The sequence below is a fragment of the Ambystoma mexicanum genome, chromosome 1p (assembly GCF_040938575.1).
Source record: "Ambystoma mexicanum isolate Mex_15411 chromosome 1p, UKY_AmexF1_1, whole genome shotgun sequence".
Taxonomy (NCBI): domain Eukaryota; kingdom Metazoa; phylum Chordata; class Amphibia; order Caudata; family Ambystomatidae; genus Ambystoma; species Ambystoma mexicanum.
The window spans coordinates 800,815,596-800,843,045 of record NC_090921.1 but is presented as its reverse complement, the minus strand read 5'-3'; the positions used below and the strand labels follow the sequence as shown (position 1 = coordinate 800,843,045).

Genomic DNA, 27,450 nt, shown 5'->3' with positions numbered 1-27,450 from the left:
GGAATATGCTGTCTGTAAAATGTGTACTTGAAAAATGCTTTTAAATTTTGATATATGGATAAAAATTATATTTTGCATAAATACCTACAAGTGAGTCAGTAGAAATATATAGAAGAGGTTTTTTGTGTGACACAAAGGCCTTGATCATTTTGTTCTGTATATGTTGAGGGCATAACATACGGTCAGACTCTCGTATGTGGCTATGAGACATGGTTATAATTTCTCACCTTTATGCATAAGGCTCCCATGCAATTCTGATCTTTGGGAATTACAAACTCTTAGTCTATGTTTATGAAAAGCCAAGAGGCAGGAGACCTTCTGATGTTGGCAATCTGGGATTCTCACCTTTAGGAATAAGGTGCGTTGGGATGATACACCAGTGGATTTGTGCTTGTGGGTATGAGACAGTCTGATATTTTCAATTGCAGAACTAATACACCCTGAGATGCTCACAAGATGCTCACATGTTTGACAGAGTCAGCCTGAAAAGGAGATTACCTCAGATTATCACCTGCGATCATTAGGGCGCATGTGTGTTTGGAGGTTCCCTTGGATACGCCCCTATAATTATTAGACACCCGCAAATTCATACCTTTGTGTATGAGACTCTGTCAGATTCCCACCTGTGTCTATTGACACCCACAAATTACCTCCCTTGTGTAGTTGACTCCCCAATTTTCTTTTGTGATTGTTAGATTCCTTTGAACTGTCTCAGGATTTAAAAGAGACTCACGCCTTCACTAGAATAAAGAGACATGGACTGATAATGATGGTGTCCCTCTCCAATATTTATTGAATTATTTGGTTGCAAGGATTTGCCTTTCAACCAGCCCACTTGTATAGATCGCTAGTATTCTATAAGAACTTTCCCCTCTTTCATCACTTTCGCAACCAGTCGGCAACGGAGCACTGGGTAGCGCTGCGAGAATACGAGCATTCTGTTTAACGGATAACATCTCGGCCTTGCGAGCCGCCAAGGGGCTCTTGCCGCATTCAGCTCGCTTCCTGGAGGAGGCGGAGCCAGCAGAAGCACGTGAACAATCAGGTGATCCATCTCACATTCAAAAGCCATACTGAACCGCCCGAGTGGCGAGTGTTACTGGACTAAGGAAAAGTGCTTCTTTTTTTACAGAATACGAGCGTTCTGTTTAACGGATAACATCTCGGCATTGCGAGCCGCCAAGGGGCTCTTGCCGCATTCAGCTCGCTTCCTGGAGGAGGCGGAGCCAGCAGAAGCACGTGAACAATCACGTGATCCATCTCACCTTCAAAAGCCAGACTGAATCGCCCGAGTGGTGAGTGTTACTGGACTAAGGAAAAGTACTTCTTTTTTTTTACAGAATACGAGCGTTCTGTTTAACGGATAACATCTCGGCATTGCGAGCCGCCAAGGGGCTCTTGCCGCATTCAGCTCGCTTCCTGGAAGAGGCGGAGCCAGCAGAAGCACGTGAACAATCACGTGATCCATCTCACCTTCAAAAGCCAGACTGAACTGCCCGAGTGGCGAGTGTTACTGGACTAAGGAAAAGTGCTTCTTTTTTTATAGAATACGAGCGTTCTGTTTAACGGATAACATCTCGGCATTGTGAGCCGCCAAGGGGCTCTTGCCGCATTCAGCTCGCTTCCTGGAGGAGGCGGAGCCAGCAGAAGCACGTGAACAACCACGTGATCCATCTCACCTTCAAAAGCCAGACTGAACCACCCTTGCGGCATGAAGCCCGTCAGGAGTAAAGCCCAGGGACTGTTGTGCGGCTGTTTGGTGGCGATGGTGCAAGGCAGCGGAAATTAAAACAGAACCTGGCGAAGACAATCCTCACGAAACAAATAGTGTCCAGGGAAGAATTGACAGTGGAGACTGCGGGCTTGTAGCCTTTGATCCACTGCAAGATACAACGGTCTGACAGATACATCCAGACAAGGGTCCTGTGAACGGAACCCAAGGAAACAACGACCAAATGATTCGGACAACAAAGCGCGGAAAAAACGCTAACTTAACACCACCGCATATGAATCTTAGAGGAAAGGCAATGGAGACGCCTGAAACACAACACGCAATAATCAAATCAGGCTCCATTAACAGAGACACCACCCTAAGGGAATGTAATACCGAAGCCCCAAACACCTGCATGGAAAGTGACACCAACAAATGTGGAGAAACAGAAATGAATTCAATAACCCACACACACAATGAAAATGAGGGAAATACAAGCAATTCTCCATCTTCAAACATGACAGAAGACACAACAGAAAACCCCCCTGACCAAAGTGATAATAAACGCACTTGAAATAAACGCGAACCCTGTACCAGGCTACTTAGCACTTGGGGAAATAGAGGCCATAAAGGTGGAACAAAAAAACAGAACTCCCTCCAGCCCAAAAGACAAAACAAAAACAACTTTGGAGGATGAGGCAAAGGATAATGAGAAGACACCCCATTTACTGGCACTACAAGAACGAAGAGAAGACAAAGAAAGAAAAATTATAACACAACAAGAAAATGCTGCCAAAGCTCAAAAGAAATGGCAGGCACTGTATGAAAGTCGCAGACACTCTCAACAACTTGACCCAAAGAAAAATGAGAATACAAATCCTAAAGCTGCAAGATTATCACTTGACATAACTGAAATCGAAAACCTAATGATGAACCATGAAAGAAGAAAAGAAGTCTTTGGAAATTCATCATTACCGACAAAGAAAACAGATACAGATCCATGGATACAAAAGTCACAAGAAGGGAAAGTACCAACATCAAAAGAACAAGATTTCCATAGCAGAGATAAAAGAGCACAAAACCCAAACAATACAAATATAGAAGGAGAAAAAACACAAATTCCAAACTTAGAAACAGCAGATAAATGCAGCTGCGACCTCCGCTCGGACCACGAGCTAGCTTCAATACCAACTTCAATGCTAGACTTACAAAATATGCTGATAACAACTACAACGCAATCTTTATTACCATACATGAAGCTACAAGAGGCACTAGTAGACTCAATAAAAAACCAAACAACACTCATGGCTTTGATACACTCCAAACAAAGTTATCTAGAGTAACGCATGAATAAAATATTGGAGCGACTAGACATCGAAGCACAAAATAGCCACTTATGGCAAAGCAGACTATTTGACAATGCCCGTAGCGACAGAGCTGAAAAGACAGACCTCACTCACGCACTAATCAAAATGATGACAGAAACTAACCAAGTAAAATCAAAACAGATGCCTCATCCAAAATACCAAAGTCATAGTAATATGAAAAAACAGCAAGAATGGGCTGAAAACAACGAACCCTCATATTTACTGGAAAAACACGAAGCAAATAGAAACCTTACTCCTGCAGAAATAAATCTTATTGACCTTACCGGAGAACCCTCCAAGGAAAGGAAGGTACACACCCATATAGACACAGACAAAGGAAAAGAGATTAACAAACCGATTGACGATGAGGGATTTATACCCCATTCAAAAGGGAAAGAGACGTATGAAATCTTCTCCAAAGGAAACAAGATACAGCCCAACACAGAGCAAGAAAAAAAAGGAACAATAATCAATAAACAAAAAAAGCAAAGGAGCTCACGAGCATTCTTGAGAAATATAACAAATCCTCCAAAAGAATTATACCCCAAGATGAACAAAGCAACACAGCAGAATAAACAAAACAAACTTGAACCCAAAGCAAAAAAGAAAAACCCAAACAACAATGAAATAGACACAGAATTAGATGAACTAATCAACCTATCAACCTACACGGAGGACGAAATTGATCAATCTGAAGAAGCCCAAATCGAAATGGCAGAGGCGTCATTGATTACGGTAGATGAATACGAAGGTGAGAAACCAGAAGAAGACCAAAACCTCGAAGAATCAGGATATGAAATGACACTCGGTGAAATATCCAAAATAGAATGGGAAGACAACGATGAAACAGCATCGGATACGAATAACCATCCCTTACCCATAAGGGAGACCCAAAGCAGCCACGATGATGATAAAACAACCGATGGACAAACAGAAAAAATAATAAAACTGCCAATTTTTTGTGCTTCCACAAAAACAGCAGATGGAAATAAAAGTCAAGAAAATTAAATTATCAAGAATAACAACAAAAAATGATAACCTAATCATGACCCGCACAAATGTACTAAGATTGATACAAGCCATTCCTAACATGAAAGAAATTACAACTAAAGATATAAGAACAGTCGAATTCTGTGATGAAATAACATTGGACCAAGTGAAGATATTTTTTGATTCTGAAAAAACACTGAACAAAATGATAGACAATAAAAATATTTATAAGCAGCTAGGATTTGAAGTGACGCTGATCGAAGAAAAACATAACACAGAGAGGAGAAAAAAACAAAAAACAGTAAGCTGGAACCAGCCTGAAAAGAACCAAAGCAAATACGAACTGGACGATGCCTATAGAAATACAGCACTAGAACACAAGAACGATGGCGACATGTATGAGAGTATAGCAAACGACAACAAAGATTATCAAAGTCGTCATGACCTCTATAGAAAATATGGAATATGGAGGCAATCAGAGAACCTACTCACAAATACCGAAGATATACACAACCAAAGAAGATAACAATTAAAGGAAGAAAGTCTACATCCAACCAGGATCTTCTCATGGAACACGCGGGGACACAGCCATTTATTCAATACAACAAATTCAAATCTCATAATGGCTGACATAATCTGCATCCAAGAGTCATGGATAACGCAACAACCAATAGCAGATGGATACACCATACTAATGAACCCTGCAATTCAAAAGCAAAAAGGCAGACCGTCTGCCGGACTCCTAACTTTAATCAAAAATGGACAAAACATTGACATACAAGAACACGACAATTTAAACCCATGGACTCAAATTACCATACTTAAGCAATGGTCGGACAATAAAGAGAAAGAACCCACAACTAAGGATCACAAGAAGGAATGCTTATGGGCCCTAATGAACCTATATTGGAACCCAGCAGGAATAACGGACGAGAAATGTATAGACACAATAACATCAGCAATAGATAACACCAAAGGAAAATACAACGAGATAGAATTTATATTATGCGGTGATTTAAACATCCATATATTCAATGCAAAAGGAGAAGAAATAGAAAAATCTAACCTATCACCCCGAGCCAAATGCTGGACTAAAGAATTATATTGCAGAAATATTAGGAGATCTGACAGTATCGACACAACCACTGGAAAACAAAAGAAAACGTGGGCAAGAAGCAAATCCACCGCCATAATTGATTACATATACATGACCGAAAATGTACACAACGATTTGCGGGAATCAAGAAATATCAAAACGGAAGAAAGTGATCATTACATACTGGAAAGAATGATGAATACTAGAAAAATGGTGAAAGATAAAGCTGATTCAACAAAAATCAAAATAAATATCAGCAACAACAGATTAAGAATTGGGAGGAAAAGAATGGAAGAATTGCCAAAAATAATGACCAACTCAACACTAGGTGATCTAGAAAATATCAACTATGGATGGTTACTGTTACCTAACAGATGCAATAATACACAAAATGGAAAATCAACAGCTAAAAACCACATCCACGCATACAACAACAATATAATGAACAAGAAAAGAGAATTGAGAACAAAAATAAAATTACTAATGAAACAAAATTTACCGGATAAATATAAAGAAATCAAAACAGCAAAACAAAATTACAGAAATTGGCGAAAGAACAACAAAGCCTTGATATTACAAGAGGATGCAGAACAGATGCTGCTGACACTAAAGAACAGAAACACAAAACAACCTTGGGCGTTACTACACGACAAAACCCACACACAAAACAGCATGGTAACTGATGTACCAGAAGCAAGTTGGACCGAATATTTCACAGAGATCTACGGGGGCAAATATCCAACGAAAGAAGCAAACAATATACAGCAACACATATGGCAATGGGAATGGAACCATGAAGAGCTAAAAAGGGCGATTAATACTCTAAACGCTTCCAGAGCCCCAGGCCTGGACGGCCTGTCCAACATGATAATCAAGCAGAATGCAGCAGTATGGACAGAAATATGCGAAAGCATCTTCCAAATGATACAAAACACTAAAACAATTCCAATTACATGGAGGCAAGCCACCATCGTACCCATATATAAGCAGGGCGACACAAAAGATCCACGGAACTACCGACCGCTGGTGCTCCTAGACCCTTTGGGCAAAATTTTTGCTAAAATATTACTTGATAAACTAGACAGATGGGCAAAAAAAGAAAATAAATATGCTACAAGACAAACTGGCTTCATTAAAACACTGGGCACCAATATCAACTTATTTCTACTAAACATATTAAAGCATGAAGCCATAAGAAACAAAATCCAAATCTATGCTGCTTTTGTTGACTTACGGCTAGCATTTGACTCTGTCAACAGAGACATTCTATGGGACAAACTGACTGCTTGGAAGTGTCCAACAGACATCATCGAACCGATCAAACTCTTATACGCGGACACCAGCGTTAGAGTCAGATTATCAAAAGAAGGGGCACTCACGGATCAAATCAGAACATGGAATGGACTAAAACAAGGATGCCCATTGGCTGCCACTTTATTTCATCTCTATATGGCAGATCTCGAACGAAACATCTATACACCTCAAACGAACCCCCCAAAAATCAATAACACAGCGATACCTTGCATTATATATGCTGACGACATAGTACTCCTGGCTAAAACTCTGAGAGGCTTACAGATTGCACTTGAAAAATTAGAAATATACATGAAAAAGAACAAACTGCAAATAAATACGAAAAAAAGAAAAATCATGACTCTAAAAAAAGAAAACAATATCAATCGTCAGCTCGCCTCCTTTTATATAGGCAAGGAAAAAATGGAAACAGTAAAAACCACAAAATATCTTGGAATATGGATATCCCAATCAACAACAGAAGAAGAATTGGCAGAACATATTAAAGAAAAAACCTTGTCCCTAGCCCAACAAGCAAAAACAATACATCAAAAGTATGGAAAATTCTCCATGACCCCAGTAGCTACATTTTACAAACAAAAAGTCACGGCCATCTTAACATATGGAGCAGAAAGCATGATAAACATCAACAATGACATCTGGGATAAACTAGAAGGGAGCTTCTGGAAAAAAGTGCTAAATTTGCCAGCTTCATTACCTACCATACGAATCCGAGCTGAATTTGCACTTCAATCGCTTGAGTCCATTGTTTTATGGAAACAACTTGACTTATACAGGAAAATAATGACTAAAACCAACACCCCACCTTTGGAAATATTCAGAACAGAAAACAGCTACAACTGCGATCATGTCTTGGAAAAATGGAAAACAGCGACAGAAGTGAAAAGAAAAGAGCAAGAAAACGATTGGATGAAAACCAACCGAGAGAAAAACAAATACCGGCACAACATACAAAATCCATCTGACAACAGAAGACTCAATCAAATGCCCTTCATACTTACAAATATTTCCATCGTCTAAAACAAGAGACACATTTATTAGATTGCGGCTAAATATCCTCCCGACCCGAGAAATAATGGCAGCCAGAAAACAAATACCCGAATGCAAACAATACTGCCGATTTTGCAAGAACCCTCAGATGACCGAGAGCCTTCATCATATAATTATGATATGCCCGGCACTGAATAAAAAACGACAACAATCGAGAGAATGGTTCATGAACACACAAACTGTTCTAACACCAGAAGATCGTTGGGCAAGAATGCTCTCTGGAAACGAAAAAAAACTAGTATTCGCACTAACATCGTTCTGGAACAACATCATGTATAATAAAGGAACAGCGTAAAATATAAGCACGCGGGATCAAAACAAGAAGAAAGAACAAGAATAAGGACACAATTTCATTGGCCCACACTTTGCAATTTGAGCAATAAACACAATGAAAGTCAGATGAAAGGTTTAAAGCGCAAACCAAACATCAAAAAAAAAAAAAGAACTTCCCCCTATACTTTAGCCTTATTCTCCCCGAAGTCCCTACTTAAGTACCTTTAGACTTCATATGTAAGGTCGCTGTGAGAAGGGGCTAGCCCCTTTCATTCTGTGTGCCAGCAGGCTGCAGAGACCTTTTTAATGGGGTCTGCCCTTCCACCGCTTCACCCCTGTTCTAAACATCCACCTCCACCTGTAGCAGGGAGAGCTCTCCTTGCAGACACATATCTGATAGGTTAGAGATTTGACTTATAGTGTAGCGTGTTGACATCTGGCCATGTCAATACGCTCATGGGCAGATGGGAACCCTGAGACGGTGGGGAAATGGACAGAATCCATAAGGATGGGCTCCCTCTGAGAGGCGGCAAACAGGTTTGCCAAATTCTTGTATTTTAGGAAGTCTGCCCACCATCGTCCTGGCTTTGCTGCCTGGAATCACACCAATGTCTTCCCTTACAGGAGATCCCCATTTGGGTTCTCCCCGGAAGAATGTGATCATATGGCTGTGTTTGTGCCCTGCATTTCCCTACCCACCTTAAAGGTTGTACTCTTTAGGGCATCTCTTTGGTCAAACTCCTTAGAAGTCCCTCTCCTTGTTGTTTAAGGTATTTAAATACCTTGATAAATTACAGGATATTGCGCACAGAGGCATCTTGCATCACCGTCCCCTGCTTCTCTCTCCGACATGCCTTGGTGTTAGAGTACCCTCAGAATGGGGGCATAGGGCAGAACGCAAAGCGTTTCCCCCCGGGGTGATTTTGGGTGCTGCACAGGCGCGTAGAGCACCGAGGGAGGGTATAAAAGGGGGCAGGGAAGGTTTGGGAGCAAACGACAGTTGGGACAAGCGTTGTAAGTGTTTCTTTGTGAGCTGTGGCCTGTCACATTAAAGCGACCTTTTCCACCTAAAAGCGAGTCGGGGTATTTTTGTGCAGGAAGCCCAAAAGCCCACTCCCTTTTGGTGCCTGGACTCTGTTAATGGTTCCATGGACTCCAGCTTCCCCCTGTAACTACTCAGTGCGTTCTTCCCAGGACCCCCCACCCCCTTGCTGTGTGCACTGTATGGAATCTGATACTCATTGTGGGAACACCCTAGATTTCCGTAATCTCCTTGTTAACTGTGTCCACTGGTGATCCCACTAGTGCCTGGGTTTTCCTTTTCTCTCTCTGTAGATCAAGAATGCGGCAGCCAATGTTCTCCGGGAGACCTGGCTCATCTACAAACACACCAAGCTGCTGAAGAAGATCGACCACGCCAAAGTGAGGAAGCACCAGAGGAAGTTCCTTCAGGCTATCCACCAGTAAGTGAGTCACTCGGGTTGTTTGAGTGGAGCTGAGCTTTGAAACGATGCTAAGATGAAAGCAGAAAGCGCAAGGGAAAGCAGCAGATCTCAGACATCAAGAAACAGAGGAGGTGAAGGGAAGGCAATTGATTTCAAACAAAAGGGAGCAGGGAAGAGAAAGAAATGTTGCAAGTCTGAGTCAGGGAGGAGAAGGGAAGGCGATAGGTCTCAATCAGAGGGAAGCAGGGAAGAGAAAGAAAGGTTGCAAGTCTGAGCCAGGGAGGAGAAGGGAAGGAGATAGGTCTCAATCAGAGGGAAGCAGGGAAGAGAAAGAAATGTTGCAAGTCTGAGCCAGGGAGGAGAAGGGAAGGCGATAGGTCTCAATCAGAGGGAAGCAGGGAAGAGAAAGAAATGTTGCAAATTTGAGCCAGGGAGGAGAAGGGAAGGTGATAGGTCTCAACCAGAGGGGAGCAGGGAAGAGAAAGAAAGGTTGCAAGTCTGAGCCAGGGAGGAGAAGGGAAGGCGATAGGTCTCAATTTGAGGGGAGCAGGGAAGAAAAAGAAATGGTGCATGTCTGACCCTGGGAGAAGCATAGGCAGTGGGCCGGGGCCGGGCCCCGCCAGTCTCCAAAAAGTGGGGCTGAGCCGGGGCCCTGCCGGGGCCCCCGGTTCCACCACGCCATGGCAGGACGCATTATCCCGCCACGGCCGCAGCCGCGACGGGAGATGCGCCCGCCAGTGTAACGTTAGGCAAGTGGACAGAAGTGCCAGCCAGCCTCAGCTTTGCTGAGGCTGGCTGGCACTTCTGTCAGTCACTGTAACTTCCCTGATGACCCCCCATCTGAGGGGTCATCAGGGAAGTTACAGTTCCTTTGTTGGCCATCGCCAGGTCACTGACTCTCTGTGAACCTGCAGGCTCCATGATTTAATGTGTAGATTAAATCACGGAGCCCGCGGGTTCCCAGAGGGTGAAAGACGCCTTGGGCTCTGTGATCTCTGTTCAGAGCAGCGATCACTGAGCCCGAGGTGCCTGTCTCCTTTGGCAAATCTTTATAAAAGATGCCTTGAAATGTGTACGTTTCAAGCCATCTTTTATAAACGTAGAAATATTTCTACGTTTATAACAGACGGCTTGAAACGTACACAATTCAAGGCATCTTTTATAAAGCTTTGTCGACGGACAAAACCACCTTGGGTTTTGTCCGTCCTCAACGCTTTATAAAAGATGGCTTGTACGTTTCAAGCCATCTTTTATGAACATAGAAATATGTTACAAATGTCTATGTTTATAAAAGGTGGCTTGAAAAGTACACAAACCGTAGTAAGGTAAGCACACAAGTGTGCGCAACTTACTATGGTTTGTACACTTTCAAGCCACCTTTTATAAACATAGAAATATGTAACATTGCAATGTTTATAAAAGAAGGCTTGAAAAATACACAAACCATACTAGTACGCAATGCTCTACTACATTTATATATTTGTTTGCGCACCCTACTATGTTTTGTGCACTTTTAGGCCACGCCCACAGCGGATGCCACGCCCCCAAATGAGGCCCCCCCCCTCCATTTCTTACCCCACTTAAAGCACTGAGCATAGGCAATAGGTCTCAATCAGAGGGGAGCAGGGAAGACAAAGAAATGTTGCAAGTCAGCGCCAGGGAGGAGAAGGGAAGGTGATGCATCTCAATCAGAGGGGAGCAGAGAAGACAAGGAAATGTTGCAAGTCAGCGCCAGGGAGGAGAAGGGGAAGGCAATAGGTCTCGATAAGAAGGGAGCAGGGAAGACGAAGAAAGGCTGCATGTCTCAGCTGTTGGGGAGAAGCAAAGAAAATCCAACTCAAACAAGAGGGTACCTGAAGTAGAAAGGATAGAAGAGTATGTTCAGCGAAAAGCTACCATGGATGATGAGTGGTGTGTCTTGGGTATTAATGCCTCTCTGCTCCGCTGGCCATCTATGAGTGCAGGTCGAATGTTGATGCATGGGTATGTTTGAGCAACAGGAGAATGGGGATGTATGGTTGGTGTGAGCAGGGGCGTTGCTAGGGGGGGGCTAAGGGGGCTATAGCCCCTGATCTTTTGGTTGTAGCCCCGGATAGAATCCCAGGAGCTACAGCCAAAAGACTAGCTAGCCCCCAGTCCCGACAGTTCCGACATCAGCTTAGCCCCGGGTCTTTTCCAGACCTAGCAACTCCCCTGGGTGTGAGCATGGTATTTGTGAGCCTGAGCTGGAGAGGACAAGCGAGTATAGCCTGTGATCTATCTTACTGTACATCGTCTTAAGAGTAACTCGAACTGTACATAGTCCCGAAAGGACCCGACAGGGGAAGACAAATGGAGTGTTGCCACTAAAAGAGAAAGCACAAATCAGCCCGGAAATGGGTCCCCGGAAGTGAGGGAAAGATTGGACCTTCACAGGATGGCTATTGGATGACTAGGAAAATCCCAGCATCTCCCCAATATGGAGGGCCCTTAAAAGAATAACTTTATGATATCGTGTGGAAAATAGCAGCTTGTGGGCCCTTTAAACGTGAAAGAAGAAAAAATCACAAGATTATTAGACAAGGCAGTGCGTCTATAAAATCAGTAGGATTAAGGAGGGGTCAGTCATAAGACACATTGACACGTAATTGAAAGCCACAGTCAAAGAAAACTAGCCTGTTGGTTTTCCCAACATATCAGGACCCCTTTGTGAAACACCGAGTCTCTAACAGACTGGCATTCTTTTGAATGTATTCACAAGAGTGTTTGCTGAAAAAGAAGCTGCTGTATCTGCCCAAACACTTCTGCATATTTCCACACCCCCAGATCCGAGCCCCTGTCCTCCAGCCCTTGGATTGTGCAGGCCGCTCAATAAACCCACACCACAATAGCCTCTTTTCCTTGTTCGCGCCTTTTTGAATCTCAGTTAGAGGCCTCGTGGGTCTCACAGCTCGACCATCATCCCCTGGTATTCCAGAAAATCCACTTTGCATTTTTATTCTAACTAGTTTTACCCCTTCCACCCCTAATAAGGGTGAAAATAGATAGTGTAGAAATGTGTTTCATACCACTTCCGTTTATATTTTCATGCACAAAAGTGTCACTGCAGACCCTTTTAAGACATGAGTAAGGTGGCGAGAAGGCTGGCACTAGAGATGCCCACTTTCTCACCCCCTTCCAATGTCCCGTTTATAATGGTTGTTCGCTGTATTGAAGGAAAGGGCCTGCACTTACTTTCTGTGCAGGAAAAAACATTTGCCTCCACTTCTGGAGTGGCATTAAAAGTAGGCAGATTTTCATGATAGAACACCACCTTCTTTTTAATTTTTTTATTTTAATTTTAAATATTGTAATGATCTAAATATACATCAACGGGTGTAATATAGTTGTCTCATTACCACATTTTTCAAAGAACATTCGAACTGTAATAAGAAATATAAACCGAAACTCATAACATATTTGATGCCCCTTTTGTAGGGTGGAATTTACCTGCACCGGCATTCAAATAGAATACCACTGGAGGTAAAAACTGCCATGCCTGCTATAGCATTGCTGCCAATGTTGTAATGAGTCGCTAGGTATATACAACTATTGGAGGAAAATGAAAGAAAAGGCATCCTTTTAATTTGCCCTTTTGGTGCTGTAATGGAAGTGCACACTGCACTTCCGATCTGACCGGGAAGTCACTTCCATCTTAGGGGTTAGTTAACAAAATGGCGGACAACCTAATTAAGACAACCACTTCTAGAAATGTTAAAAACAAGATATGTGGGACGAGAAAAGAAAATATTGATAAACAGGCACGGTATAGTGTACATTTGTAAAAACATTATATTCCCTTTGAAGTAGCTAAAAAATAGAAGTAGCCAAACAATAGAGGAGTTACATTGAAACTATGATACTTCTTGGGCGAGTAAGGAATTTCGAGTCGCTGACTAGGGGTTATAGAGACCTTATGGCACAGGAAGGGTGAATAATGGGATTTTCGGAGGAGTCTCCTCGATCTCTGTGCTTGAAGCAATGTGCCCTCCAGTCTGCCATCAAGCCTGATTTAAGTTTCTGGTCTAGATTGCTTTTTGAAGTGTCTGACTCATACAGTGGTCTGACTCTAACCAGAACCCGTCCAGGGATGTAGCTGGGTTGCTGGCTGCAGAACACCCATAGCTCGGCCTATTGGCAAATCAATCTTATTAGTTTCCAGGTGAAGGTACTGAAGCTTCCAACACAGACATGCCAATAGGCGCGTCTATTCCTAGCCTTCACCGTGACACCACCTGTTTGCTAATTAAGATGCCAGAGCATGTAAGCATCGAAGGATGCTACCGCCCACCGCTTTCGGGGGTGTTCCTTGCACAGCGGGGGTCTATTTTACCCTTGGCCACCATCCAGTGGGCTCCTTCAGTGACGGAGGGTTATGGTGTGACAGAGTGTCTTGAAGCTGAGTGAAAGTGGGCTGTGGCTTGGGCTATTAAGGGGGTTGCCTTAGACTGGGCTATGTAATCAAGCGAGAAAGTGCCAGATGGATTTCTGATCCAGATCCCAGAGTGCTGCCATTGAGAAGGGCAACATTAGACATCACCTCATTCATTAACTGGCTTAATGCTCTTTGGTGTGTGCTATTTGTGGGGAATACTTAGTTGTCTTATGGATTGGCTGATCCTTCATTGTTGACTCTGCCGCACATTTATCTGCAGGCTGAGGAGTGTGAAGATGGAGCAGAGAAAACTCAGCGACCAGGCCAACACTCTGGTAGATCTCTCCAAGGTAAGTCTTCTGAACACCCTCAAGAAGGCACCCATCTAGCTCGTCTCCGATCAGCATGTACAACAAGGTTTATAGTGATAATGTCGAAAAACATAATGTCGAAAGTCAAAATGTCAAACATAATGTCAAAAAAAACATTTTTGAATGTCTTTTTTTCTTTGTTTTTTGTTCGAAATGGGGGTTCCCTCCAACCCCCCTTTTTAAAAAAATAAATTCTGTTTTAGCCTTTTTTTTTACTTGCGGAACCCAAAAAAACCACTTAAATAAAAAGATAAAGCATTAAAAAAAAAAAGTCTACATTCTTTTTTCGACATTTTTGTAATTCGACATTATGTTTTCGACATTATAACTGCACACCGTACAACAAGTCTTGTAAAGTCGAAGCCATTTGAACCCACTGCAAAGGAGACTTTATTAATCCTCTCTTTGTTATGGAAACGGGGCTAACCCTTCAAGATTCCGTAGGTGATATTTGCACGGAGAGCATGAGTGATTGTGTATATAAAAGAGCGGCTGGGGGCGGGCAAGGTGATTGAGTCCTCAGCTGAAGATCTCTGTCCTGGGTGGGCAGGTATTTTCAGTGATGTGTACTCTGCTCAAGTGACTACACTGGAGTGATGAGGATGAAGGTGATGTGTGGGGACAATTCTACAGCAGGATAATCCTAGTCAGCTGATTAAGGCCCCACCAGCACAGGGTCTCTAGCTTGCCTCTTGAAAGAGCCCAGTCGTTAGGAAAGCAGTGCAAATGGCACTGGACTTGAGGTGGCAAAAAACTGAGCACTGTACCAGGTGATGTTTTCTCAGCTGAAGGTCTTTCAATGGATTGGCAGGGCCTGAGGGCGATGTGTCCTCACCTGACGATCTCTGAATTACCTGGACAAGGGATGAGGGCGATGTGTCATGATCTGAAGGTCTTTGATGTGTCCTCGCCTGACGATCTCTGAATTACCTGGACATGGGATGAGGGCGATGTGTCATTATCTGACAGTTTTTGCACTGGCTTGGCAGGGCCTGAGGGCGATGTGTCCTCACCTGACGATCTCTGAATTACCTGGACATGGGATGAGGGCGATGTGTCATTATCTGACGGTTTTTGCACTGGCTTGGCAGGGCCTGAGGGCGACGTGTCCTCGCCTGACGATCTCTGAATTACCTGGACATGGGATGAGGGAGATGTGTCATCATCTGAAGGTCTTTACACTGGATTGGCAGCGCCTGAGGGCGATGTGTCCTCGCCTGACGATCTCTTAATTACCTGGACATGGGATGAGGGAGATGTGTCATCATCTGAAGGTCTTTACACTGGATTGGCAGGGCCTGAGGGCGATGTGTCCTCACCTGACGATCTCTGAATTACCTGGACATGGGATGAGGGCGATGTGTCATTATCTGACGGTTTTTGCACTGGCTTGGCAGGGCCTGAGGGTGATGTGTCCTCGCCTGACGATCTCTTAATTACCTGGACATGGGATGAGGGAGATGTGTCATCATCTGAAGGTCTTTACACTGGATTGGCAGCGCCTGAGGGCGATGTGTCCTCACCTGACGATCTCTTAATTACCTGGACATGGGATGAGGGAGATGTGTCATCATCTGAAGGTCTTTGCACTGGATTGGCAGGGCCTGAGGGCGATGTGTCCTCGCCTGACGATCTCTGAATTACCTGGACATGGGATGAGGGAGATGTGTCATGATCTGAAGGTCTTTGCACTGGATTGGCATGGCCTGAGGACGATGTGTCCTCGCCTGACGATCTCTGTATTGCATGGACATGGGATGAGGGAGATGTGTCATGATCCTAAGGTCTTTGCACTGGCTTGGCAGGGCCTGAGGGCGATGTGTCCTCGCCTGACGATCTCTGAATTACCTGGACATGGGATGAGGGCGATGTGTCATTATCTGACCGTTTTTGCACTGGCTTGGCAGGGCCTGAGGGCGATGTGTCCTCACCTGACGATCTCTGAATTACCTGGACATGGGATGAGGGCGATGTGTCATTATCTGACGGTTTTTGCACTGGCTTGGCAGGGCCTGAGGGCGACGTGTCCTCGCCTGACGATCTCTTAATTACCTGGACATGGGATGAGGGAGATGTGTCATCATCTGAAGGTCTTTACACTGGATTGGCAGCGCCTGAGGGCGATGTGTCCTCACCTGACGATCTCTTAATTACCTGGACATGGGATGAGGGAGATGTGTCATCATCTGAAGGTCTTTGCACTGGATTGGCAGGGCCTGAGGGCGATGTGTCCTCGCCTGACGATCTCTGAATTACCTGGACATGGGATGAGGGAGATGTGTCATGATCTGAAGGTCTTTGCACTGGATTGGCATGGCCTGAGGACGATGTGTCCTCGCCTGACGATCTCTGTATTGCATGGACATGGGATGAGGGAGATGTGTCATGATCCTAAGGTCTTTGCACTGGATTGGCAGCGCGTGAGGACGATGTGTCCTCGCCTGACGATCTCTGTATTGCCTGGACATGGGATGAGGGAGATGTGTCATCATCTGAAGGTCTTTGCACTGGATTGGCAGCGCGTGAGGGCGATGTGTCCTCGCCTGACGATCTCTGAATTGCCTGGACATGGGATGAGGGAGATGTGTCATCATCTGAAGGTCTTTGCACTGGATTGGCAGGGCCTGAGGGCGATGTGTCCTCGCCTGACGATCTCTGTATTGCCTGGACATGGGATGAGGGAGATGTGTCATGATCTGAAGGTCTTTGCACTGACAGGGGCCGCTGGTGATGTGTCCCCCTTTGAATATCTGGGCACTGGACAAGCAGGGACAGGAGTGATGTGAGCGTGCTGTGTCCGCATCAGATGATCTCTGCAGTGGATAGACTTGTGTTGAGGGTGATCTGTGTACTGGAGGGAGAGGGGTTGTGGGCAATGTTTCCTCTTCTAAAGATATGATTACTGTATAAACAGGGGTAAAGAGTGCTCTGTTCTCGTCTGAAGAGCTCTGTACTGGATAGGCAAGAAGGGATGAAGGTTATATGTCTTCATCTGGAATTCTGTGCACTGTATACACAGGGGCACAGGGCGATGTGTCCTCATCTGAAGGGCTCTGTACTGGATAAGTAGGGGATGAATATGACGTGGCCTTTGCTGAAGATATCTAAACTAGATAGGCACAGGGTGAGAGGGAAATGCCCCCTGCTGGACATTGTATTGTATGAACATGTATAGAGCGAGACTATGGCCAAACGGCATCTAGATGCTAGGCAACACAGATAGGGGGGAGGGCCAACTGAACAGGCCAACTCGATATCGGAAAAGATGAGTTTTCAGATTTCTACAATACTGAAGGTGATTAATGAACTCCCGAAGACATTAAGAAAGAGAGTTCCAAAGAACCAGGAGTCAAGATTAAAAAGGATCGGCCTCTGGCTCGGGCCCCGCAGTAGCTCGGAATCTTCAATATAATTTGTGGAGAACAGAAGGGGGTCTGGGAAACTCTCTACCAGCACGAACACAGCCCATTGACTTGTTCTTGGGTGGATGGCCCCTGGGAGAGTCTCAACCAAGCCTTTAGCTCGCTGTTCTTTTCACAGAGAAGAAATGTCCCTGCATATCAGTTTTTGTCCTGTGTTCGTGCTGGCAGATTCCCAGACCCCCCTTTGTTTTGCATAATTTGTGGAGAATAATGCAGGGTTCTAACTGGTTTATATAGGGTCAACTTGGAACACAGATATTCCCTCCGGTATTGTAGATGGCGCGACGTATCAACATGAGCCAGAGGGTGATGTGCCACCTGTTAAACATGTCTGCATTGGATAGACAGGGGGTAAGGTTGGCGTCTCCCCTCCTAAGCTGTCTTCACTAGACATGCAGGAGGCTAGGGAGGCAAGTTCCCAGTGAGACCCTAAGCCAGATGCACATGTTTACATAGGAAAGAAACGTCCGGGGATATGTGTTCTCAGATGCTGATCCCTACATGGAAAAGAGAGGAGCTAGAGGGTGTGCTTTCAGATGCAAATCTCTGTATGCGATAGAGAGGGCTGAGGAGATGTGTCCTCAATGGAAAAGAGAGGAGTTAGAGGGTGTGCTTTCAGATGCAAATCTCTGTATGGGATAGAGAGGGCTGAGGAGATGTGTCCTCAATGGAAAAGAGAGGAGTTAGAGGGTGTGCTTTCAGATGCAAATCTCTGTGTGTGATAGAGAGAGCTGAGGAGATGTGTCCTCAATGGAAAAGAGAGGAGCTAGAGGGTGCACTTTCAGATGCAAATCTCTGTATGGGATAGAGAGGGCTGAGGAGATGTGTCCTCAATGGAAAAGAGAGGAGTTAGAGGGTGCGCTTTCAGATGCAAATCTCTGTGTGTGATAGAGAGGGCTGAGGAGATGTGTCCTCAATGGAAAAGAGAGGAGTTAGAGGGTGCGCTTTCAGATGCAAATCTCTGTGTGTGATAGAGAGAGCTGAGGAGATGTGTCCTCAATGGAAAAGAGAGGATCTAGAGGGTGTGCTTTCAGATGCAAATCTCTGCATGGGATAGAGAGGGCTGAGGAGATGTGTCCTCAATGTAAAAGAGAGGAGTTAGAGGGTGCGCTTTCAGGTGCAAATCTCTGCGTGTGATAGAGAGAGCTGAGGAGATGTGTCCTCAATGGAAAAGAGAGGAGCTAGAGGGTGCACTTTCAGATGCAAATCTCTGTATGGGATAGAGAGGGCTGAGGAGATGTGTCCTCAATGGAAAAGAGAGGAGCTAGAGGGTGCACTTTCAGATGTAAATCTCTGTATGGGATAGAGAGGGCTGAGGAGATGTGTCCTCAATGGAAAAGAGAGGAGCATGAGGGTGCACTTTCAGATGCAAATCTCTGTGTGTGATAGAGAGGGCTGAGGAGATGTGTCCTCAATGGAAAAGAGAGGAGCTAGAGGGTGCACTTTCAGATGCAAATCTCTGTATGGGATAGAGAGGGCTGAGGAGATGTGTCCTCAATGGAAAAGAGAGGAGCAAGAGCGTGCACTTTCAGATGCAAATCTCTATGTGTAATAGAGAGGACTGAGGAGATGTGTCCTCAATGGAAAGAGAGGAGCTTGAGGGTGCACTTTCAGATGCAAATCTCTGTATGGGATAGAGAGGGCTGAGGAGATGTGTCCTCAATGGAAAAGAGAGGAGCTAGAGGGTGCACTTTCAGATGTAAATCTCTGTATGGGATAGAGAGGGCTTGAGGAGATGTGTCCTCAATGGAAAAGAGAGGAGCATGAGGGTGCACTTTCAGATGCAAATCTCTGTGTGTGATAGAGAGGGCTGAGGAGATGTGTCCTCAATGGAAAAGAGAGGAGCTAGAGGGTGCACTTTCAGATGCAAATCTCTGTATGGGGATAGAGAGGGCTGAGGAGATGTGTCCTCAATGGAAAAGAGAGGAGCAAGAGCGTGCACTTTCAGATGCAAATCTCTATGTGTAATAGAGAGGACTGAGGAGATGTGTCCTCAATGGAAAAGAGAGGAGCTTGAGGGTGCACTTTCAGATGCAAATCTCTGTATGGGATAGAGAGGGCTGAGGAGATGTGTCCTCAATGGAAAAGAGAGGAGCTAGAGGGTGTACTTTCAGATACAAATCTCTGTGTTTGATAGAGAGGGTTGAGGAGATGTGTCCTCAATGGAAAAGAGAGGAGCTAGAGGGTGCACTTTCAGATGCAAATCTCTGTATGGGATAGAGAGGGCTGAGGAGATGTGTCCTCATTGAAAAAGAGAGGAGCTAGAGGGTGCACTTTCAGATACAAATCTCTGTGTTTGATAGAGAGGGTTGAGGAGATGTGTCCTCAATGGAAAAGAGAGGAGCTAGAGGGTGCACTTTCAGATGCAAATCTCTGTGTGTGATAGAGAGGGCTGAGGAGATGTGTCCTCAATGGAAAAGAGAGGAGCTAGAGGGTGCACTTTCAGATGCAAATCTCTGTGTGTGATAGAGAGGGCTGAGGAGCTGTGTCCTCAGGTGCAGATAAGGGTGAAGGTGATATGTCCTAGGCTGCAGGCCTCTGTACATGATAGAGAGTGGCAAGGAGATGTGGCCTTAGCGCCAGATCTCTAGGCTGGACTGGCAGGGGTTGGAGGAGATCTGTCATCAGCTGCAGATATCTACACTGGATAGACCAGGGCGGAGCAGATATGCCCTCAGCTGTAGGTCCATACGCAGGATCGTGAGGAGCAAGAGGATGTGTGCTCCCGCAGCAGATCTCTATTCAGGATGTAGCGAGCTGAGGCATACACGCCAACATTATCCATTTAATTTGAGAGACACGGGTCCAGTCCTGTTTTTAACTTTGCATTCTGGGACTTGTAGTCCTGGAAGTCCCCCGTTATAAGCCCAGACTACAAGTCCGAGAATGCAAAGTTAAAACTAGACGGGACTAGTCTCCTGAATGGAATGGATAATTTCGGCATGCCTGGTGGGGAGATGGTTCCGCGGCTGCAGTTCTCTACACTGGAAAGATAGGACGGTGGGTAGGGGGCGCGGGCGGGTTGAGGGGCGCGTTGGTGTCTCCTTTTCTCAACTGGGGATTTCTGCCAGAGGGTGACAGATGTACCCCTGCTGGCGCCCCCGATCTCGGAGTGCAATTAATTGTGTAATAGATACGTGGTTACAGCGATTGGCTTGAGTGTGTAAGGGATTTTTATGAAGGAGAGAGTGGGCAGTTTGCCGCCGTCAGAGGCGTGAGGGGTTGGGGGAGGGGTATGTATATGTGCTGGAAGGCTGAAGGGCTTATCCGGGAGGTCTGAAATAATGCAATCCATGTTATCTGATCTCCTAGAAGGGCTGACACGATTGCAGTGGTCGGTGGATCTGCTGGGGGAAGGCTGGGCTCTGAGCGTCTCTCTCTCTCTCTCTCTCTCTCTCTCTCTCTCTCTCTCTCTCTCTCTCTCTCTCTCTCTCTCTCTCTCTCTCTCTCTCTCTCTCTCTCTCTCTCTCTCTCTCTCTCTCTCTCTCTCTCTCTCTCTCTCTCTCTCTCTCTCTCTCTCTCTCTCTCTCTCTCTCTCTCTCTCTCTCTCTCTCTCTCTCTCTCTCTCTCTCTCTCTCTCTCTCTCTCTCTCTCTCTCTCTCTCTCTCTCTCTCTCTCTCTCTCTCTCTCTCTCTCTCTCTCTCTCTCTCTCTCTCTCTCTCTCTCTCTCTCTCTCTCTCTTCTCTCTCTCTCCTCTCTCCCCCCCCCCCCCCTCCCTAATATCCTGTCACCAGGCAACAGAAATAGTGATGCTGTGCAGTCGTGTCCATGACACCGTCCGCGTTCAGTTCCTTCCACCTGCCACGGGTCCCTGCCTTCGTCCCTCCCTCTGGCGTCGACTCGTCGCCTTCCTACCCCCCTACCCCCGTCCCCCCTTTGTTTCCATCATCCCTCTCATTTCATATCTCCCTCGGGTTCTTGCGCCTCTTCTCCGTGTCCTTCCGCCTCTCGCCTCAGTTTCTATTTCTGTCGCCCTTTTGTTGTTTCTTGTTCACTGTCTCGCTTGACCCCGCCGTTTATAGTTCCCACTTCTGCTTCTTTTTAGTTTCCGTGCTTTCCCATATCAGTTTCCTTTCCCTGCCTTGCCTCTTTCCGCTTATTCTGCCCTTGTCCCCATCGTCCTTGACTGCTCTCTCTCTCTCTCTCTCTCTCTCTCTCTCTCTCTCTCTCTCTCTGTCTCGCGCCTCCTCCCCCATTCTTCATTGCTTGCTCTCCCACATCTTTCTCGGTTTTTGTCACGTCTTTTTCGTGATCTCATCCCCGTCTTTTGTTCCCTGTCAGTCCCACCTCTAGAATGCTTTCTCTTTTCATTCACCTCCACTCTCTCACTTCCCCTCGCCCCTCCTTCTTCATTATTCCCTTAATGCCTGTTGCTCCCCTTAACCAAATTAACCAACTCTTTATTAATATTCCCACTTCTCTTTCCATTACATTTTTCTCACGTTACCGCCAGCCACTTGGTGCCGGTGGACTTGAGTGTACAGAGCCTTCTTCCTATTTTTAGAGAAGACACGAAGTCACCCTCTCTACTTATTAGTAGACGAAGGAATATTTAAAGAGCCAAACGCCAAGATGCCTCCAAAAATATAAAAGATAGAGGCAGAGATTGCAGGAAGAGGAGGAGTGATGAAAAGGACATAAAGGGGAGTAGGCCTGGTGGGAGAGAAGACAAAATGAAAGTGTAACCAAGTGTTTGTTAGAAGAGGGGAAAGGAATACAATCACACATAGAACTGCTCGTTGGTAACTACCAACTATGGGGGAATATTCTACCTAGGGGTGCATTGTCTATGATGTGACTCTGAACCCCGAGGTGAAATATTGCTGCTTGCTTGATAGTCACCCATGTACAATTTTATGTTTTATAAGGGTGTCTATACTAGGCCATTAGGCATTCCAGCGGAAAGGTGTATTACTTTCCTCTAAGCAATCCCTCACTTCCTGTTTCAGTGCGGTCTGCATGCGGGAAGAGGGGGGCAGGGTAGGAGTCGGGCTCTCTACTCCTGTGAGACATCATACACAACAGCTTGAAGAGGAACCCGCTTAGCTTTTGTACCGGGGATTGCGTACAATGTAGGTGTACGGATGTGTGATGTCACCACAGTGAAATATGATTATTTCATTGCGCTGATGGCATGGCAGGTAGTTATGACTGTTAGAACGTTGTTTAGCGGCTGAATGGGTTCAATGAAACCCATATGCAGTGAACCACTTTGTAATGGGATGCAAAATGGATTACACCGAGAAGAAAATTGCAATCAGTTGACGGCTGTTGAATTTGTGAACTGGAGGGGTATACATGTATGCGCCCAATATGCAGGAGAGACTGAGCATTACGAGGAACCCAGAACCAAACATGAGTTAAGGAAGAGCATTTTACAGCACTTACTGTGAAACATTGGGTACAAAACCACACAGTTTTCAATCAGTTTTGTATGGTAGCACATGAAAATAGATACAAATCACCAACAGTGAACAGGACCATTTTTTCAATGCCTTTCCATGATGCCTTTGACCACAACATATGCCAATCTATAAAACATTTTCATGGCTTCACTAATACATGTCTGTACTACCATATAAGGACTTCCAGCCAGTAAAAAATGCCATGCCAAAGAACTAAAGTATATCCAGACTGGCTATACCAAGGTAGGCCAGTGTACCACTTATTCACACATGTTTGCTTTTACCTTTGATGCAAAGAACAAAAACTGCCGACACACAAATAATTTATGGCCAAACAGGAGCCACCAATGTAAGCCAATCCAGCCACATAATAACACTTTTTTTTCAAATTAATTGTGACATAGTTAAAATAACTTTACACACTATATACAAAACATTTAATATCATAAAATTCACTTAACACCCATTAAAACACATAAAAAAATTATACATCAATCCGGGACTCAATACATTATTTTGCATTACTTATCGAATCAATTCTCTTCCAAAAGTGCATGAGTGCTAACATCAGAGAAGTGGAGCATCCAGAATTCCCAGAGAAAACCTAAATTGATCAGTGGTATACCACTCCGGTTTAACAGTAAAATGCCCCAGGTAGTTACAACGTGTGTCCTAAAGTTGACTACATTCCCTTATTAGGGGCCTCGTACTTTTCAGAGTATCAGGATTCCCACAGATTCTACATATTCTTTTCTCCCTATCAACCCTGCATCTTGCCCCGATAACCAAAAGGGAAGGGAATAAATTAAATCTTAACAACATTAAGAATCTGCATGCTTTAGGTGAAGGGCACATCTGTAGATACTTTTGCAGACACAACAATGGAAACATCTGTAGGGCAAATTCGGAAAAACCTTTGTATTAGATAGGTATTCAACATTCATTGACCAGTCCCACAATCTCATCCTTAAGTTAAGTTCTTTTTTCCAGGACATCATATTCCTTAGACCATTCTGGTGCCCAGTCAATTGTCCTAAAAATATTCTGGCAATGCTCTGAGAATATCTTTAAGGCGGCGCAACTATTGCGACATAATATTAAGCCCATCATGCCAAATAGAGAGTCATAATTTGTGGTATAGATGCTCATATGTAGCAGACATTTACAAAGTTCCACCAGAGCAGCCACTAACATAAGACCTAGCTCCAGTTGGATTTATTGAATGGAGACACAATAGGGTAGACCTAACAAAGGTTTCCAGTACTTTCCCTCCAATGATATGCATGTTAGGCACAAGGTTAGTTTCCAGGCCATACGTTGCTAGTGACATGAGTCCCAAATATGAGCCAGAAACTGTCTTTTTCTGCCCAATCGTGCCGTAACGTTGTTATGAGTGGTCTCTTTAATATATTTATTCATGTTCACTGAGCCAAGCGCTACACCTAGGTATTTAAATAGTGTAACCTCAGAGACCTTATTACCATTAAAACTCCTGTTTATTTTGTTACGCACATTTTCTTTAACAAACCACATTTTAGTTTTGCCAAAGTTAATAAATAGCAAGTTAAGCGTAGCATATAGGTGCTGAGCGTCCAGTGTATGTCTGAGACCTACCTGTGTTTGATCAAATATAGCAATGTCGTCTGCATAGGACAACCGCACAGTTTAGATGCCACCCATTCTTGGAGAAAAGTACCTACTATGTTGTAAAAATTCAGGAAGGTCAGCCAGATATAAATTGAATAGAGCAGGGGTGAGTACACATCCCTGCCTGAGGCCTTTATTAACTGTGCATCAAGGGTAAAGCAAACATGATGAGTATTATTACGTGGCTAGACTGTCTAGTCACGTAAGTGCTATTATTATGTTAATTTATCATGTTTGCTTCAGCCTTGATGCACTGTGCATCAAGGGTAAGTAATAACACTCATGTTTGTTTTACCCTTGATGCACAGTTCCTTCATCTCTCGCTCTCTCTCTCTGTCTCTCTCTCTGTCTCTCTCTCTCTTTCTCTCTTTCTCTCTTGCGCTCTCTCTCTCGTGCTCTCTCCCACTCTTGTTCTCTCTCATTGTTGTGTCTATATATTATGAATATGCATAAATCACATAAAAGGCACCAAAGAGGACAGAGTTGCCTTCTGTACAAACTGTCAAACATGGATTCACACCAATTCAGAGAAAGTCATCTGCAGTTTTGCGCATGCATAACTTAAACATGTCATCTTCTTTCACCATTTCGACAAAGTATGGAGTTGATTCAGTGACATGCAACCATGGATGTATACTAATTGACCTTTTCACAATTGACCTCGAGATAATTGACCTCAGGAGAATCGACCTAATTTAAAAGGTCAATTAGGACATGTAGATGCGGGGGAAACCCACTGCAACCCAATTCAAAAACCGCCACCCAATCCTTTTATATTATTTATAATCCAAAAGTAACCCAATACATATATAAAATAACTAAAATAATATAAAAGTCAATTGTGCAGAAGGTCAATTAGGACCACTATGATTAGGTCAAATAGGACAAAAGTCAAATGTAAAAGGTCGATTTGGGTAATACCGCAACCATAGGTGCCCTCGACTGAGGCCTAGATTTCAGACTGCATGCCATTCAGAGTGAGGCTATAAAAGGACCTTGGGTTTTGTAAATGTACTTTCAAGAATTAAAGATACACAACAAAAGATATATACACACTAATTAAGGCACTGGTTGTTCTCTTTGATTAAGGCATGCTGCTTGTTATTATATATGATGTGAAGAAAAAAGCAAATGCTATTTGTTGTGTCAAATTAGCACACATGAAAATAATGTGTTTCAGACATTTGTAGTTTTCGGCATGCTTGCATTTCTAGTTTTCCGTTCAAGATGTGAAAAATCATGTTAAATTCATACTTTTTTTCTGCTTAACATATTTTTATAACAATGTATATATTTGTCAAATTTTGTTGATGCAATATAAAAGAATCCCAAAAATGTGCACGCACTGATAGCTCTGCAAATGCCCAACTAAAACTTAGACACAGGTTATGAATATCATAATGATTTAATGTAAACAGTGAAAACACGCGGAACACCAAGCACGGCAAGGATGATCTTTAACCAGGCATCCTTAATTTCATTAATTGGAACGTATCTATTCTAAAAATCACATGTGCGCAACTGTGGTTTTATACAGCATAATCTGGTGAATTTATGAATTCTACTCCCACAACATGATATTGGTAAGATTACCATGGAATCAAGAGGCTTTCACATGAGATATTTCCTAAAAGAGATTCCTAGATATTTTTGTCTAAACAATTTTATCAAATTGTGTTCAAACAACAAATGTAAGAAGTTACACTGTGAAGGCTTGAGAAAGACCCGCAAAAGTCAAAACATGTGTTGGCTAGGACAAGAATCTATCTAGTTACCGTTTTCATTAAATCATTATGATATGATAGTCATAACCTCTCTCTAAGTATTATTAATTGGGCATGCACAGCGTTATCACTGTGTACACATTTTCAATATTACTAAGTAGGCGCTGGGAAGAGCGTATCACACACTTGTACACGCAGCAACCCATCAACATAGTGATGAGACACTCGGGTATATATTTTTTCAAACCTCAGCTGCAGTGCAGCCTGGTCTTGCCAATCTTTGACTGCCATAGGAAAGGACACATATCCCTCAGCAGCCTTTAATTATAGCTACAAGTGAAGGGTGTCCACTAGGGGGATTTGTCCATCAGTTGCACAGCATTGTCTCATAGGTCAGGGCCATGATTCTCGCTCTTTCTCATGTAACAGAGTGGAAGGCGGGACTGGGTTGCTGGGTAAGAAAGGGCTGTCACACTGTGCCACCAAGGACACAATCATATACAGAAAGTTGGTCCACCTTCCAATCAGTGTAGTCTATCCTAGGATATACCCATACCACAGAAAATGATTAGAAGAAAAAGGTATTCAATTAGTGCGCCAAATTTTATGAAATTTACGTTGTTAGTTTATTATTCAAAAAACGTTCACTGTCTAGTACGTGTGCCTGTCTTGTTTGACATTTGTTTAGGCCCACTTAGGCCCTTTTCAAAAACCGGGCTAGTCAAAAAAATCACTATTCAAATTGCAATCGATTTAGATTTGAAAATATTCATTTCATATACAGGATAAGTCCCAGGCACCTGAGACAGGTTGGCTGAAGCTGGGAAACCACACAGGGGCCTGGGACGTATCCCGTATATAAAATTAATATTTCAAATCTAAATCAATTGCAATTTGAATAGTGATTGTTTTGACTAGCCCGGTTTTTGAAAAGGGCCTAAGTGGGCCTAAACACGTGTCAAGCAAGACATGCACACGTACTAGACAGTGAACGTTTTTTGAGAAATTAACTCAATCGATAATAAACTAACAACGTACATTTCATAAACTTTGGTGCACTAATTGAGTACCCTTTTCTGGTTCTTATGTAACAATGTTGACCGTCACATCCAAATCCAGAATCTTACACACTCCGGTTCCTGCAGGACAAGAGAGTACTGCTACTTTCTTTACCCATCCTGTACACTTCCCCATTCCCAGACAATAAGCTCAAGAACTTGCAAAGATCCCCATTGTAGGTCC

At 44.0% G+C, this 27,450-nt stretch overlaps 1 protein-coding gene across 1 annotated transcript in view; it reads left to right on the top strand.

The window, feature by feature from the left end:
* Nucleotides 1-27,450, top strand: part of KCNN3 (potassium calcium-activated channel subfamily N member 3) — a 935,463-nt gene that overhangs the window by 873,374 nt on the left and 34,639 nt on the right. Inside the window, exons 6-7 of the mRNA XM_069652077.1 lie at nucleotides 9,137-9,264; nucleotides 13,920-13,989. Coding sequence (XP_069508178.1) covers nucleotides 9,137-9,264; nucleotides 13,920-13,989 — 198 coding nt within the window. The remainder of the gene's footprint in view (nucleotides 1-9,136; nucleotides 9,265-13,919; nucleotides 13,990-27,450) is intronic.